This window comes from Furipterus horrens, unplaced genomic scaffold, assembly GCF_987537825.1.
Source record: "Furipterus horrens unplaced genomic scaffold, mFurHor1.1.pri manual_scaffold_4, whole genome shotgun sequence".
Taxonomy (NCBI): Eukaryota; Metazoa; Chordata; class Mammalia; order Chiroptera; family Furipteridae; genus Furipterus; species Furipterus horrens.
Genome location: NW_028327174.1, coordinates 158,895,381 through 158,909,206, shown reverse-complemented (window position 1 = coordinate 158,909,206; position 13,826 = coordinate 158,895,381). Strand labels below are relative to the sequence as shown.

The 13,826-nt window shown below is 36.0% G+C and overlaps 1 protein-coding gene across 1 annotated transcript in view; it reads left to right on the top strand.

Moving 5' to 3' along the window:
* ALDH1A1 (aldehyde dehydrogenase 1 family member A1) overlaps nt 1-13,826 on the top strand; it is a 51,026-nt gene that overhangs the window by 22,769 nt on the left and 14,431 nt on the right. Inside the window, exons 4-9 of the mRNA XM_090274178.1 lie at nt 2,197-2,326; nt 3,899-3,960; nt 5,354-5,482; nt 7,058-7,171; nt 11,667-11,769; nt 12,354-12,538. Of these exons, the coding sequence (XP_090130304.1) occupies nt 2,197-2,326; nt 3,899-3,960; nt 5,354-5,482; nt 7,058-7,171; nt 11,667-11,769; nt 12,354-12,538 (723 nt within the window). The remainder of the gene's footprint in view (nt 1-2,196; nt 2,327-3,898; nt 3,961-5,353; nt 5,483-7,057; nt 7,172-11,666; nt 11,770-12,353; nt 12,539-13,826) is intronic.

Sequence of the window (13,826 nt, the reverse complement as noted above, 5' to 3'; positions counted from 1 at the left end):
CACTGACCTCTCTGAGTAGGAAATCTCAGAGTTTTTTAAAGATACCCAGAATATTTCTCTAAAATAAATCCTTTTTTTTTTAAATATAGCCCATCCAAGACACTTAATACATGGCCACTTTTTTCCCTTTTTTAAATTAATATGTTTACAATGGTCTTGATTAAATTATGTTCTTTTTACAGGTGGAAAGGCAGGGGAGGAATAAAGAAAAAATCTAGTTACGTGTTTATAAACATTATGGTTTTGTGTATACTGCTTTTAAAAAATATTTTAGCAGTTAGATGAGTCAGCACATAAATGGATAGGGGAGATTACTCCTTGTTTTCTTCTCAATTGGGTATTACAGTGAAGCCAGCTTAACACAAACCAATACCAAGATCAGGTGTCAGAGTAAATTTTTATTACTTTTAGAATCTTAAACCGGCAGTAACAAAGAGTCTTAGATTAAAAAAAAATTAACATTAGTAATTCTAGTTCCTCAAAAGACTATTTATTACATTCAAAGTATACAAAACTATGGAATTAGAGGATATATACAATAAAACTACATTGACTAAAATGTCCAGTAGGGAAAAAGAAGCGTTTGCCCAAAGTTGGCTTCTCTTATTTACCTCATCTGTGGATTAGAGAGTGTTGACTGCCTTTGTCAGCATAAGATCCTAAGGGGAAAAAAAGGACGGGCACACAAAACTCACATTTGATTAAACTTTGAGCTAGTGTACAGTATAAGTCAGAGACAGAAAATTGTATAATAGATGAGGAACAGGTTTAATAGCTCACTACCTATACATCCCTGCCCCAGAGAACATTAGGTTCCAAAGAGCTTATTAAAGCTCTGCTTAAGAAAGGGAGGAAAAGAGGAGAGAAGTCATCTTATAAGGGCTGGCGCACTAGACTAGAAAATGTGGAACTTCACAGCCTGACTGTTCAAATAATAATTATGATAATAGTGGCAAAACTGGGAGTTTCACAATTAAAATTCTGCTGAAGAAACTCATGGATGAAAGATCCAGGGGTCACTTACTTTTGTGGGAATTGAGTGGTTCTATCCAGATAGAATGCAAAAATTAAAAATGATTATTGAGGCATTATTAATAGTCACTGACTCTAAGTTGTCACCCACATTTGCATTATACAAGAGAAATGTTGTTGGAACCCTGAACTGTCTAAAAAGTCTAGGTGCCCCTCTCACTAGCTGTGTGTTTATCAAATTGTGATCACTTCCTAGAAAGTTGATGAGTTGGAGGACTTTCAGACTTAAATAGAAGGAACACAAAGGTTTAGAAACCAGAATCTTACTAACCTTTCTATTCAGATTTTGCTACATGACCTTAAACAAATCAAAGCAAGTCACTTGAACTTCTTTTTCAGTCTCCTTTTTAAAAAGAGAAGGTTAAACAAGATGACTTCTATTCCAAATTTTTCTAGCGCATCATTATTCAAAATATTAACCATATGAGATCTTCCAGAAAGAAGTATTCAGCCATGTAATGTGAAAAAAAGAGACATTTATTGAAGAAGATACAAGATACAAAAAAAATTGTACTTAAGACCATGATGCCTCAGTCCCCTTCAAAGTAGGCACCTTGGGACCTACACAGTTCTAATTGCTTTCAGCTGCCCCATTGTATTTTCCTGAATCTCATTGACAGTCTGAACTCTCTTCCCTTTCAAAGGTGATTTTAGTTTTGGGACAATCCAGAAGTCACAGGGCACCAAATCTGGGCTGTAGGAGGGCTGAGTTACCTGGGTGATTTGATGTTTCACCAAAAAACTCTGAACAAGACGTGATGCAAGAGCTGGTGCATTGTTGTGATAAAGCTGCCAATCACTAGTTGCTCACTACTACAGCCTTCTGAATCATTCAAATAGTTTCTGTGTAGGGATGTTCAAGCTTATCACAAAATCTGATGCAGATTTGTTGATCTACTTGCTCAGTCCTTTTGAATGTGACAGCTGCACAGTACACATGCTCACTCAATGGCATCTACTGCCACCACTGACTAGTACAGTGAAGTCATCATTGTTCACACAGGCACACTCCAGTCCACTCTCCTCGACTGCCAGGTTACATCGATGTCACACAAACTGTTCTCATTATATTAACAATAGCTGGACTTTTTCCAGACAGATCTCATATATATTTAATCTAAAAATCTACAGAAGTCTAAATTCGAGGTTTGATTTCTTTTTCAGACAATGGAGTCAATGAATGGTGGGAAACTATTTTCCAATGCATACCTGATGGATTTAGGAGGTTGCATAAAGACATTACGCTACTGTGCAGGGTGGGCTGACAAGATCCAAGGCCGCACAATACCTATTGGTGAGTAGCTTTGAGAAACCACTGGGGTGGGGTAGCAGTGAGGAGAATACTGAAGAGCTGAAAAATTCCAAACACTCCCTTTTAAAGATATCAACCAAAAATGCCAAAAATTATTTTGTATTCTTGACTTTCAGGCAATACAGTTCTGAACCTGGAAGTTTGGCTAAGGTTCACAACTAGCTTTTGAAGTTGTTTCAGCACAAACATGAAGAAGATAACACTATAGATTTTTTATAAAATATTAAAGTGAGAATATTCTTATACTTCATTTACTCACTTAGGGCAATTTTCTCTCTAAGGGCCCAAACTTTTCAAAGTTGGTCTCTGAAATTTTGTGGGTTTTATTTCAATAGTGGCAGTTATACTCTTTCAAAACTGTCATTATTTAAACCACTTTGCATGTTCCAGTATGAGTCAGTTACAGTCATCTTTGCCTGGTCTAACTCAGTATAGTTACATCAGATTAATTGAACAAACCAATTCACATTGATTTGTTCCAGGTAGCCTCAAAGCAAAATGGGACTGTTTTTAAGAATCTGTATGAGTGAATGATTATCTTGTGTTTTAGTATTTTAGCAGAGTATGCACATAAAGGGGTAAAAATATTTAAAAAGCATCCTTTTGGAAAACATTATGAGTAGAATTTGATTCATATAAACTTGCTGACTACAGGGATACAGTACCCTGCAGGACTGGCCCTGACAGGCATTTCCAATGTAATTGGATCATCCAGCAGGTTAATAGTGATAGTCATGAAGTTAAAAGGGGACAGTGAGACCATGGTAACACCAAGAAATGTGGCTATTTTGGAAACTCTTACTTAACCCTTTGACAAAATGGGAGAAGCCATTTAAAGTAACAATAGAATTTGATAAGGAGCCTTTTGCTATGATAACCGAGAAGTTTTCTGTGGGAACTGGAATAGAGAATACAAAGCACAATGTAACCTCAGGATGACCACATCAAACTCTGAGTCATATGAACCAACCAAATCCAGATTGAAAAGAAATGCCTTTTACTTCAGGCATTTTCTTCATGGATTAATAGTTTGCTTTTGTATTTTGGTAGGCAAAAGAAAACAAAATAAAAAACATTTTAGAACAAGCCAGTAGGAAATATTTATTATTGTCCATAAGAAGATGTATTTCTAATCCTGCTACTTTTCCGTTTTATCGTGTTTAAATTATATTACTTAGAAAAAAAATTCATCATTACTGGTAGAACTTGGAGCTTCCATAAACAGAGCTTTAACAGTTTTTCCTTAGTCACACAAAGGAAGGAAACTTTGAGGATAAGGATGATTTAGAAAACAGCCCTCCTATATGATGAGAGGGAGAATTACATATCTTTTAGATAGTTCCCGTTTTTGCATTTTAGCTTTGGCCTTATTCAGTTTTATGGTTCCTCTCATTTCAAATTACTATTTGAGGGCTCATATTTTTATTTTTAAATAGTTGAAGATACTTTTTTTTTGTTATTGTTGTCTATATCTTCCGTTCACATTAGCCCCAAACTAACATTTCATGAATGTCAATCGCATCTTTCTATAAATGACTGCATTTTATTTTCCAGATGGAGACTTTTTTACTTATACAAGACATGAGCCTATCGGTGTGTGTGGCCAAATCATTCCTGTAAGTTGGTCTCCTGGGTAACTTTCACTCTTAAAAAGAAAGTGAATTCTAGTTCTATTTTTTTGGTAATGAATCTTTCTCCAGCACAAACAGATGCTTAGACATTTGCTAAAGTTGGGGCAAATGTAGTAACTGTTGAACTTGTCTCCCTGAGACTGAACTCCTTGGATATAAATTAGATAGTCCAGGAACTTATCTATATACTACATATCTCTTGAGCGTGTTTCAATATTACAGCATCAAAAAATATTGACCTTTTACTCAATGGTTATTTTTAAAATGTTGTATTATATACTCTTTTTGAGACTCTTTGTTTTTAAAAAGCAGTATTTACACTCATTTCAAATCCTGACTGAATTTTTAAAATTAAAATTGAAGAAACGATTGGAATACTGTGTAGAATATCCTCACTTTAGATAAGAGCCTTTCATACTTCAAATTTCTCATAGAGAAGTTAGTATTTTTAAGCAAAATCATGAAGATTTTCTTTTAAGCCCAACAAATAGGAAACTAGCTAAATGATTTCACTTCAACTGACATATTCAAAAAGGCCAAATAAAAAAATGGTAAAATATCCCAACGTTTTACATGAGGACTTAGTAATGACTTACCTTCTGCTGCAATGAGATTGAAATGTATACATATCAACATTCTCAATGAAATTTCTTATTAGTTCAAAAATTCAACTAAAGTGCATAAAAACTACACAATCCCAAATACAAATAATAGCTAATATTTACTGCCCTCCTATGATGAATCAGTCACTGTGTTAAGTGTTTGGCCCACTTTCTCTATGAATCCCCAGGACGACTTTCTGAGGTAAAGAAGACTTGTATCAACCCTTACAGATGATGAACTCATGCAGAGAGAGCATGCCATGCAACTTGTCTGAATTCATACAGCTTTTTAGTGGTTAAGCTGGGATCTGAACCACGCTCTCAGCCTTCAGAGCCTAGAGTTGTTTGTCTTTGTCTTAGAAATGCTACTAAATAATATTATTGAGTAAATGGTTACAATAATTGATCTACATACAGAGAGGGAGGAATACTATCATTTTTAAACACTTACAGATAACTTATAATATATTTACTAGTAAGGTTTGATTTTCAAACCATGCAGTAATTTTTTTTCCTGATAGAAAAAGCTTAATATAATAACACTTGATAATATGTTGTGGCTCCCTCCTACTCCTCTTCTGTGTCTAGTTTCTTTGTAACTTCTTTGCATTTATGAGTTGCTTTTAGCAATGAACTTAGTTAGGATACCCCAATTGATTAAACAAAACTACAATAATTATTGTTTAACATCTACAGCAAGTTATAATGTAGAAGTTAGATTAGTGAATGTGACTTTGAGCAATACAAAGACTCTATTGTTACCTGTTGCTTTCTAGTGGAATTTCCCATTGGTTATGTTCATATGGAAGATAGGGCCTGCCCTTAGCTGCGGAAACACTGTGGTTGTCAAACCGGCCGAGCAAACTCCACTCACTGCTCTTCACGTGGCATCTTTAATAAAAGAGGTAAGTTTCCTAAATCAAAATATGCACAAAGCTCAGGAGTCCTACTTTACAATAGGAAGACCTCATTGGCTGCAACTGTAAACTGCATTACCTGCCCGCCGTTCCTGTTCAGTGGTGCAGATACATTCAGCATGGACACTGGCTGGGGTCTCTGCTGGCATTAACCCAAATAGGACAGGAAGCCAGACTCAAAGGCTTCATGTCAGTCACCTCACGATCACATTTTGCTTTCTTTAACCCAGCTCCCATGAATGCCAATTCATGTTAAAATTGATACGACTTTCTTTCAAGTGTTGAAATACAAGTTGGTTTATAACTGCCACAAATGGCCTGGAGTTTCAGCAAATTTGTTTAAACTAGTCTATCTGAAGTTTGGAGGCCTCTGTGCCAATATGCCGGCTGGTAATATTGGGTCATGTTATTTTAAACACATGTACCCATGAGGGGATATGTTGATATTCTCTTTTCTATTGTGGTTTCTTCTAAATGTACCATCTTAGTCACTAGAAACATAAATTTAGGAATACTGAACCCATATTTTAAAAATACTCTTCACTTCAAATTTTAAAAAGTCAAAAGAGCGAGCAGACTGATGTTTGCTAGAGAGGAGAGGGTTGAGGAACTGGGTGAAAAAGGTGAAGGGAGTAAGAACCACAAATTAGTAGTTGCAGTAGTCATGGGGATGTAAAGCACAGCATAGAAAATGCATTCAGTAATATTATAATAACTATGTATGGTGCCAGGTGGGTATTTGAAATATCGGGGGCAACACTTTGTAAAGTATATGATTGTCTAAACATTATGCTGTACACTAGAAACTAATACAAAATAATATTGAATGTAAACTGTAATTGGAAAAATAAAATTTAAAAAAATGAGGGTAGAGGTTGGGTGGAAGGAGGCAAAGAGGGAGGGAAATGGGGGACATCTATAATAGTTCCAACAATAAAAAAGAAAAGAAAAAGTATCAAGGCATTCTGATGAAAATAACATACAATTTAAATGTGCCCGTGTCAGTTGCCACACTGTTTTCTACCTGATAATTCTTTAGGAATAAAATCAGTATGCAAAATCATGAATGGATAATGGTTCTTATCTGACACTGTGCTCATTCAGTAATGCCAATAGGAACTTGCAACCCAGTCTGTATGCCCTAAGCAGTCAACAGCTAGAAACTAAAATGTGGGATCCCTTTAGCTTTTTATTTTTGCTTTCCTTTTATGTGAGTAATTTACCAAACACCTCTATACATACTATCCTTTTGTATTACTATTATGCAATTTGAGACAGCCATCACTGGATCAATGATCTATAAAAGTCAAACGTGGATTTGCCTTGAAAAGAAATGGTCCCTCAACAATGCAACCAAGGCATGAGGTTATTTTAAATGGGTTAATGAATGAAATTATAATAATGATAATAATAATAGTAAAATCACTTAAAAAACCACATAAGGGAACCTTTTTTGCTATAGAAACTAATAAGGTTAACAAAGTGGCAGCTCTGATCTGATGTCTTTTTTCACGGAAATGAATTCTCATTTCTTTCATAACTTTTTTACTTTGCATCTTTCAGGCAGGGTTTCCTCCTGGAGTAGTGAATATTGTCCCTGGTTACGGGCCTACGGCAGGCGCTGCCATTTCTTCTCACATGGATGTAGACAAAGTGGCCTTCACTGGATCTACAGAGGTAACATCATTTACTTAGGCCAGTAGCTAAGAATGTCTGCATTTCCAGCTGTCAGAAGCATGCTTCATGTAACTATTTTAAAACTGACATTTCCTTAAAACAAAAGTTCTTGCTAATGATTTGTTTCTCATTCTAACCTTCAAACATGTTTATAGAACATAAGCAGATGTAGTTGAGATGAAACGAGATACCTGTTACCAACTTAGAAGGACTGGAGTGAACTGTTTCCAGTGTGTTCTTTACTTTCCCTGATGAGAAGTAGGACCAGGTAGACCTTGTCGTAGGATTAGGTACAGTTTATCATAGAAAATATAAATTAGGTTACAATGATTTGTATGAATAAGTGTAATTTTATCCTGTAGATTATGAAACTTAAATAGCAGAGCCTCACCCTTAGCTCCTTATTTGGGGCTCTCTCTTCTATGAACATCGAAAGGCCAATAGCTCAGCTTCCCTGGATGTTACTACTGGCTTAGACTAGCTTTTCTGCCTGGCTGGCTCCAGACAGTTAAAGAACAGGACCACAGCCACGAGCACTTCAAAGAGATGCAGGAGAGAGAGAAGGGGAGATCCTGCTGGAAGACAGAGTTTGGAAGAATGGATTCCCATCTGTGGAGAATATTTTCTACTGCAAATGAAAGAAAGTGGTGAAATCATACTGTGTAAAGAAAAACCCCTCTTGAGTCATTTTTATTAGATTATATGACAATTGTCAGATGTTATAAAAATATGATGCATGCCTCTTACAGGTGTACAGAATAGAGGATGAAGAGCGAGACTAGTGCTTTCTTGTAAAGCTGCTGACATGAATAAGAAGCAAGGCAGGATGTGATGAGTTACGAAGTTGGGCATGAAGTGCTGTAAGGGAGTTCACAGGAAGGAATAGTGATGTTTAAAAGGGTGCTAGGACTTGCTCTGAGTTTAAAGAATAGTTAGTTTGTTAACTTCCTGAAGACTGAGAGACTAGAACATACTAGACACTGAGGAAAAACTAATGTACTACTTTATACTCCAATTAGATGCACCAATATAAAGAAACATTTTCATAGAGAACTAAAACAGTAGAAAATCAAATTTTATTTTTCTTGATCTTTTTAAAACTAGGTAAATATATAATTTTTCTTGTTTATTTTTTAAAATACCTATAGGGTAGAAAGGGTTTGCATTATGCAAACCCAGAATTGAGGTAAGGGGAAGCCAATCCAACATTCAGGATTCTGTGGGCAAAAACAGGTGGGAATGTTTAAGACATGGCAACAAATTAAAAAATGGTGAAGTCATAGATTGAAATCAGAGCAGAGGAGGTAAAGGCGGGAAAGCACAAATTCCTCGGTTTGGCATTCCAGATACACCTAAATAGGAACTCCTTGCACAATACTAGATCTAGATCGCGCATGCCTACTCGTTTCTCCAGGTGGGCCAGGGGCTACACCTCCGTGATCCCATCTCCAGCATCACTTCCTGTGATGCCCCTATAGCATGCTGGGGACACCTTGCCTACCAACAAAGAAACCTTGAGATTAAAAGACTAGGAAACACCAGGTTCAAATTCTGACCCTACTTTGCTTAGTAATATGTCTCCCAAAAGTTAAGTATTCTTGCTAAATTTGAGTTTCTTCATTTGTAAAATGGAAATAATACTATCTACCTTTTTTGGTAGTATAAAATAAAATGGAATGAGCTAATGAGTAATAAAGCATTTAATACCTTACCGAGTACTCAGAAAATGACATAGTCACTATGTGTGCTCTATATGCATTTCCAGTCCCTTATTCTTTCCCTCATTCTTTTATTTCTCACACTGGTTTATAAGTTGTGAGGGAAGAGGTAATCAGTTCCTAATCATCCCATGTGTCTTTTCATTCTTCCACGCTTTTGCTCATAAGAGACAACAATCAGCTATAACAAGGCTCCCACCACATGTTACCTCTCTGTCTTTCTCTGCAGTTCCAGAAGCATCCTGCATTTTAAAACTCCCCATCTGTGTTCCTGTTGTCTATGATATGTAATTATGAAAGTGTATACTCATTGCTTTCTCATATACTCTCTTCTTTGTTGACTATCTGCAAAGATTACCTTATTCATTGTTATCTCCAGAAGCCAGCACAGTAACTACTTCTAAATAAGTAATAAACAAACAAACAAACAAACAATTATGTTGACCAAGATGATTTTTGAAGCCATACAGAAAAATCAATCTTTCTGAATTCTTTTAACTTCAGGTTTGTTACCTGGCAGGTAGGGAACTTGCCAAATGCCATAAAAGAAGCAAACTATGTATTACATTTCTTGTGGTCCCTGTAGCAATAAATAGTCTAAAAATGCTTCTGGCAAGGTGTGAATTTTAATGTCCCACTGGAGTCATTTAAAACAGAATCCAACCCACATAGTGCAGGATATAGAAAGTTAAAATATTTTCATGGCATTTGCTACTTCTGCCCCATATGGTGATGCCACAATTTCATGACACATACTGTTACAATAATCGTAAGGGTTTTAATATTTTCTTCATTGCAGACTTCTTAGGGAAAAATGATGAACCTTTACATTTTTTCTGATTAAGGGAAGAAAATCATAGGACAAAAATTGATGTTTCCTTGTTTTGGCTTTAGCTATACTTTGAGGAAAACTCAAGAAAACCTATTTATTTGCCATCTGAATGGGCACTAAGTAAAGGTATAATCTTTCTTCTTCATTTGTTCTTCTAACAATTTTTATACTAGTTCTTTTGACATCTGTAGCTTTTAGGAAAATGCCTCTGATCTTACTCCTTTCCCCAACACAAAAATTATCTACTTTAATAAAGTTTCTCCAATAAACCTTTCTAAGAAAAAAATGCAGAAAAATTATGTAGCAAATTCAAAATGCAAAAGGTGACGAATATCATCTAGGAAATAGGAAATTCTAATTGCCTTAAGTGAAAATTCAATTTTTTTAAGTTGTCATAAAAAGTATATGTGGAAAGAAAATGGGATACAAGAGAAATTTCAAACAGGGTTTCCCCAATTCAAGTCTAGTTTTAGTTTATTTTTATTAATCTTAGAGGTTTGATTTAGTCCCATAAATCTTTTTTTTAAAGATTGTATTTATTTACTTTTAGAGAGAAGGGAAGGAAGGGAGAAAGGGAAAGAAACATCAATGTGTGGACTGGAGACCTGGCCCACAGCCCAGGCATGTGCCCTCACTAGGAATCGAACTGGTGACCCTTTGGTTCACAGGTCAGCACTCAATCCACTGAGCCACACCAGCTAGGGCTAGTCCCGTAAATCTTTAAAGAACATGAAACATTAGCAAGTGAATTAATGTTATACTCTGTAATGCAGTCAGTTCAGTAACCACATAAAATTTAAACATATTCAGCAAGCATCTACTTATCTTTGTTCAATTGAGATAATCTGATGTGTTGAGAAGGAAACAAAATCTAGAGAATAGAACAAGCAAAATAAAATGAATCACCTTTTTAAAAAATGCAAAGATTATTTTAGAGCATTAAGACTTTAATAAAACAGAATAATAGCTATAATACAGGCCAGGTTTCAGAGATGGGAAATAAAAACAAGTACAGAAAATAATCTTGATGGGAAGTGATCCATAAAAAAAGAAATTAAAACAATGTCTTTCTCTGAAGAGAGTCAACTAGCATTAAAGAAGAAACCAGAACTGTAGGATTTCAATGAACTGAAATAACAGCACAGAGCACAGATACAATTTCTTTCTTCTAACTCCACTGTTCAAAGGTGTGGAAGGAGAGAGAGAGAAAGGTCTGTTAGTCAATCAACAGTTAAGTGAGCCCACTGTGATAGATAGTGTTGAGAAGAGGTATGCAGAGATAAAATACTGTCACTGCTACCAAGGTGGTGACATCTGTTTGAAAACTGATATCTACACAAATAATACAGTCTGAGGGAAGCTTTGAAAGAGTCCTCTTGAAGGTTCCATGAGAGGTCAGAGGAAGAATGGGTCATGTCATCAGAGAAGGACTCAAAAGTAAGCTAAGATACGAGCTGGACCCCAGGGAAGGCTAAGATCAGAAGCAGCCCAGGTTGACTGGGCATCTAATGAGGAAGAGAGAGAGAGATGAGATTCAGGGGGTGGTGAATACACCAATTAGTCTGGATAGAGTTTTCTAAATTTCAGTAGAGGATAAAAAGCCAAATATATAAGTTACAGCTGGAGGAAGATATGTCAAATTATCAGTAGAAAGATGATGTTCTTGTTAAAATGGAAAAAAAAAAAAAACCCTCCTGTCTAGCCATGTACGTCAAGATTAGCTTTCATATTTTATATCTCTTCTTATGAGGAATTTTTTGATTCACTATGCTTGGATGAAGGAACCTTTGATATATGAAGGTGCCAAATCTTGAAAAATGCCAGTCAGTGTTTCTCTCAAATGAAACTTAACTATGGCACACACTTTGTATAAATGTAAAATGCTAGCTAAGCCTGCATTCGTGAGAGCAGACTAAGGCTCCTCTTTTGCAATGCTCCATTTCAGGTTGGCAAAATGATCAAGGAGGCTGCTGGGAAAAGCAACCTGAAGAGGGTGACCCTGGAGCTGGGTGGAAAGAGCCCTTGCATTGTGTTTGCGGATGCAGACTGTGAGTAGGAGCCACTTGTTAACAGTTCCCCCTCCATCCATTTTGGTGTCTGGTAATGTCACAGAGTGAACTTGAAATTGACAAAAGTGTTTTCTTCTAATGTCCAAATGTAAGGCATTAATCAGACTCCAAAATTACTCTTGGAAATCTCTTAAATTGTTATAAAGTTAGAACTCTTGATCAGTCTAAGAGAGACATTATTTCTTTCTGGTTTGGAATAGATTACTATTCACCCAGCTGAACTCTAAATGAACTATTTTACATTTAGGAGCCATAATATATATTTTTGAATTCCATACTTTTAAATATTAGCATCGCATTAAGAATAATGAGATACCCTCAGACCTATTGAACTGAGGCCAACAGTCACATTTATTCAGATTCTACTATTTGTTGCTACCATTTTAGAATCAGAAAAGATTAGAAATGGTAACTTTTCACCTGGCTGATAAAAGGTGGAATACATTGCATTGGTATCTGACTACATGACTCATGATTTGTCTGTAACGCTACATTGCCTCTCAGAAATATGTATAAAAATATATAAAAGCATCTCTTCTTTAACATGAATGTCTTTTCTGCAGTGGACAATGCCGTTGAATTTGCACACCTCGGGTTGTTCTACCACCAGGGCCAATGTTGTATAGCTGCATCCCGGCTTTTTGTGGAAGAATCCATTTATGATGAATTTGTTCGAAGGAGTGTTGAGCGAGCTAAAAAGTATGTTCTTGGGAATCCTCTGACCCCAGGAGTCAATCAAGGCCCTCAGGTGAGTATGCAATAAAGGAATAGCATTCTCTGAGGACAAAATAAAGTGTCCTTTTTAGGACTACTTTTTATTGAATAATATTACTTCCCAGATATGTAGTTTCCTAGGTGACAATACTGTATCAGTTTTATTAAAAAAATAATTAATCTAACTCCCAACAGTAAGAAAACATCTTGTTTCTGTGTTGCCTGGTTTTTATGTCTAAGAGTTTAAGAATCATGTTGGCAATAAAAAATGCGAGAAAAAATAACAAATTATACAAATTTCTTGTTTTCTTCAATCTGCCCACCTCTTGATTTCTATATACAGTTCTCTGTCCACTTTGAAGTTCTTACAGTTCTATTCTATGTTTCTTCCTCAGAATTAATCTTTTGTCTCAGCTTCCATCCCACAGAAAAAGGCACCTAGCAGGTCTCTAAATTCCCTCCAATGTCTTCAGTTACTCTAATGGTGACCCAAGTGTCATAAAAGGTCTTGAGTTCCTGGGTTTGAGGCAAACTTCTTATTTTAGTTGCTAAAGGCCAATTATTCTCCTAGGGTTCCCATTTTCTTTTGTCTCCTTAGAACCATTACCAATAGGACTATCTCTCTCTTTAACTCTCTCTTTTATTCAAAGGTCACTTTTTTCTCTTCCTTGCCCAGTTCTCTATTTTATTGTCTGTTGTGGAAGCTCCTGGACTTTTGGTTCTAAATTTACTCTTGTCCTTTAAGATCTTGATCCAGAGCAGTGGCTCCCAACTTGGGACAATTTTGTCCCTGACCAAAGGGTTAACTGGCATTATTTGAGACATTTTAGTTGTCACAGCTGGGGGCAAGGAGTGGTTTTACTGGCGTCTAGTGGATAGAGGCTGGAGATGATACTGAACATCTTACAATGCACAGGAGAACCCCACAACAAAGATTTATCAGGCCCAAAATGTCAATAGAGCTGCTCTAGAGTCTACGTGTTAAGCTCAGAGGTTTTATTCTTTGACACTAAAAAATATATGCTGTTCCACACATATTTGGGGGGGGCATTAATATTGACTTACTTATTCACTAAACCAAAAATAAATTTGATTAACCAAAACTTATTGAACACTACTATCAGCTAAACTCTGGGATATGTACCTGATAATGCTACAAGAAACAGAAGGGTATGATACCCAACCTCATGGAGTTAATAGATGAGTTAAGTTAAAAGGCTGTCTTTTATTTCCCTGCTCATGCAAGATATCCTAGTAGGAAAATCATAGGAGTTAGGCAATGCTAGATATTCAGACATAAAAGCTTGAAAATAACTGACAAA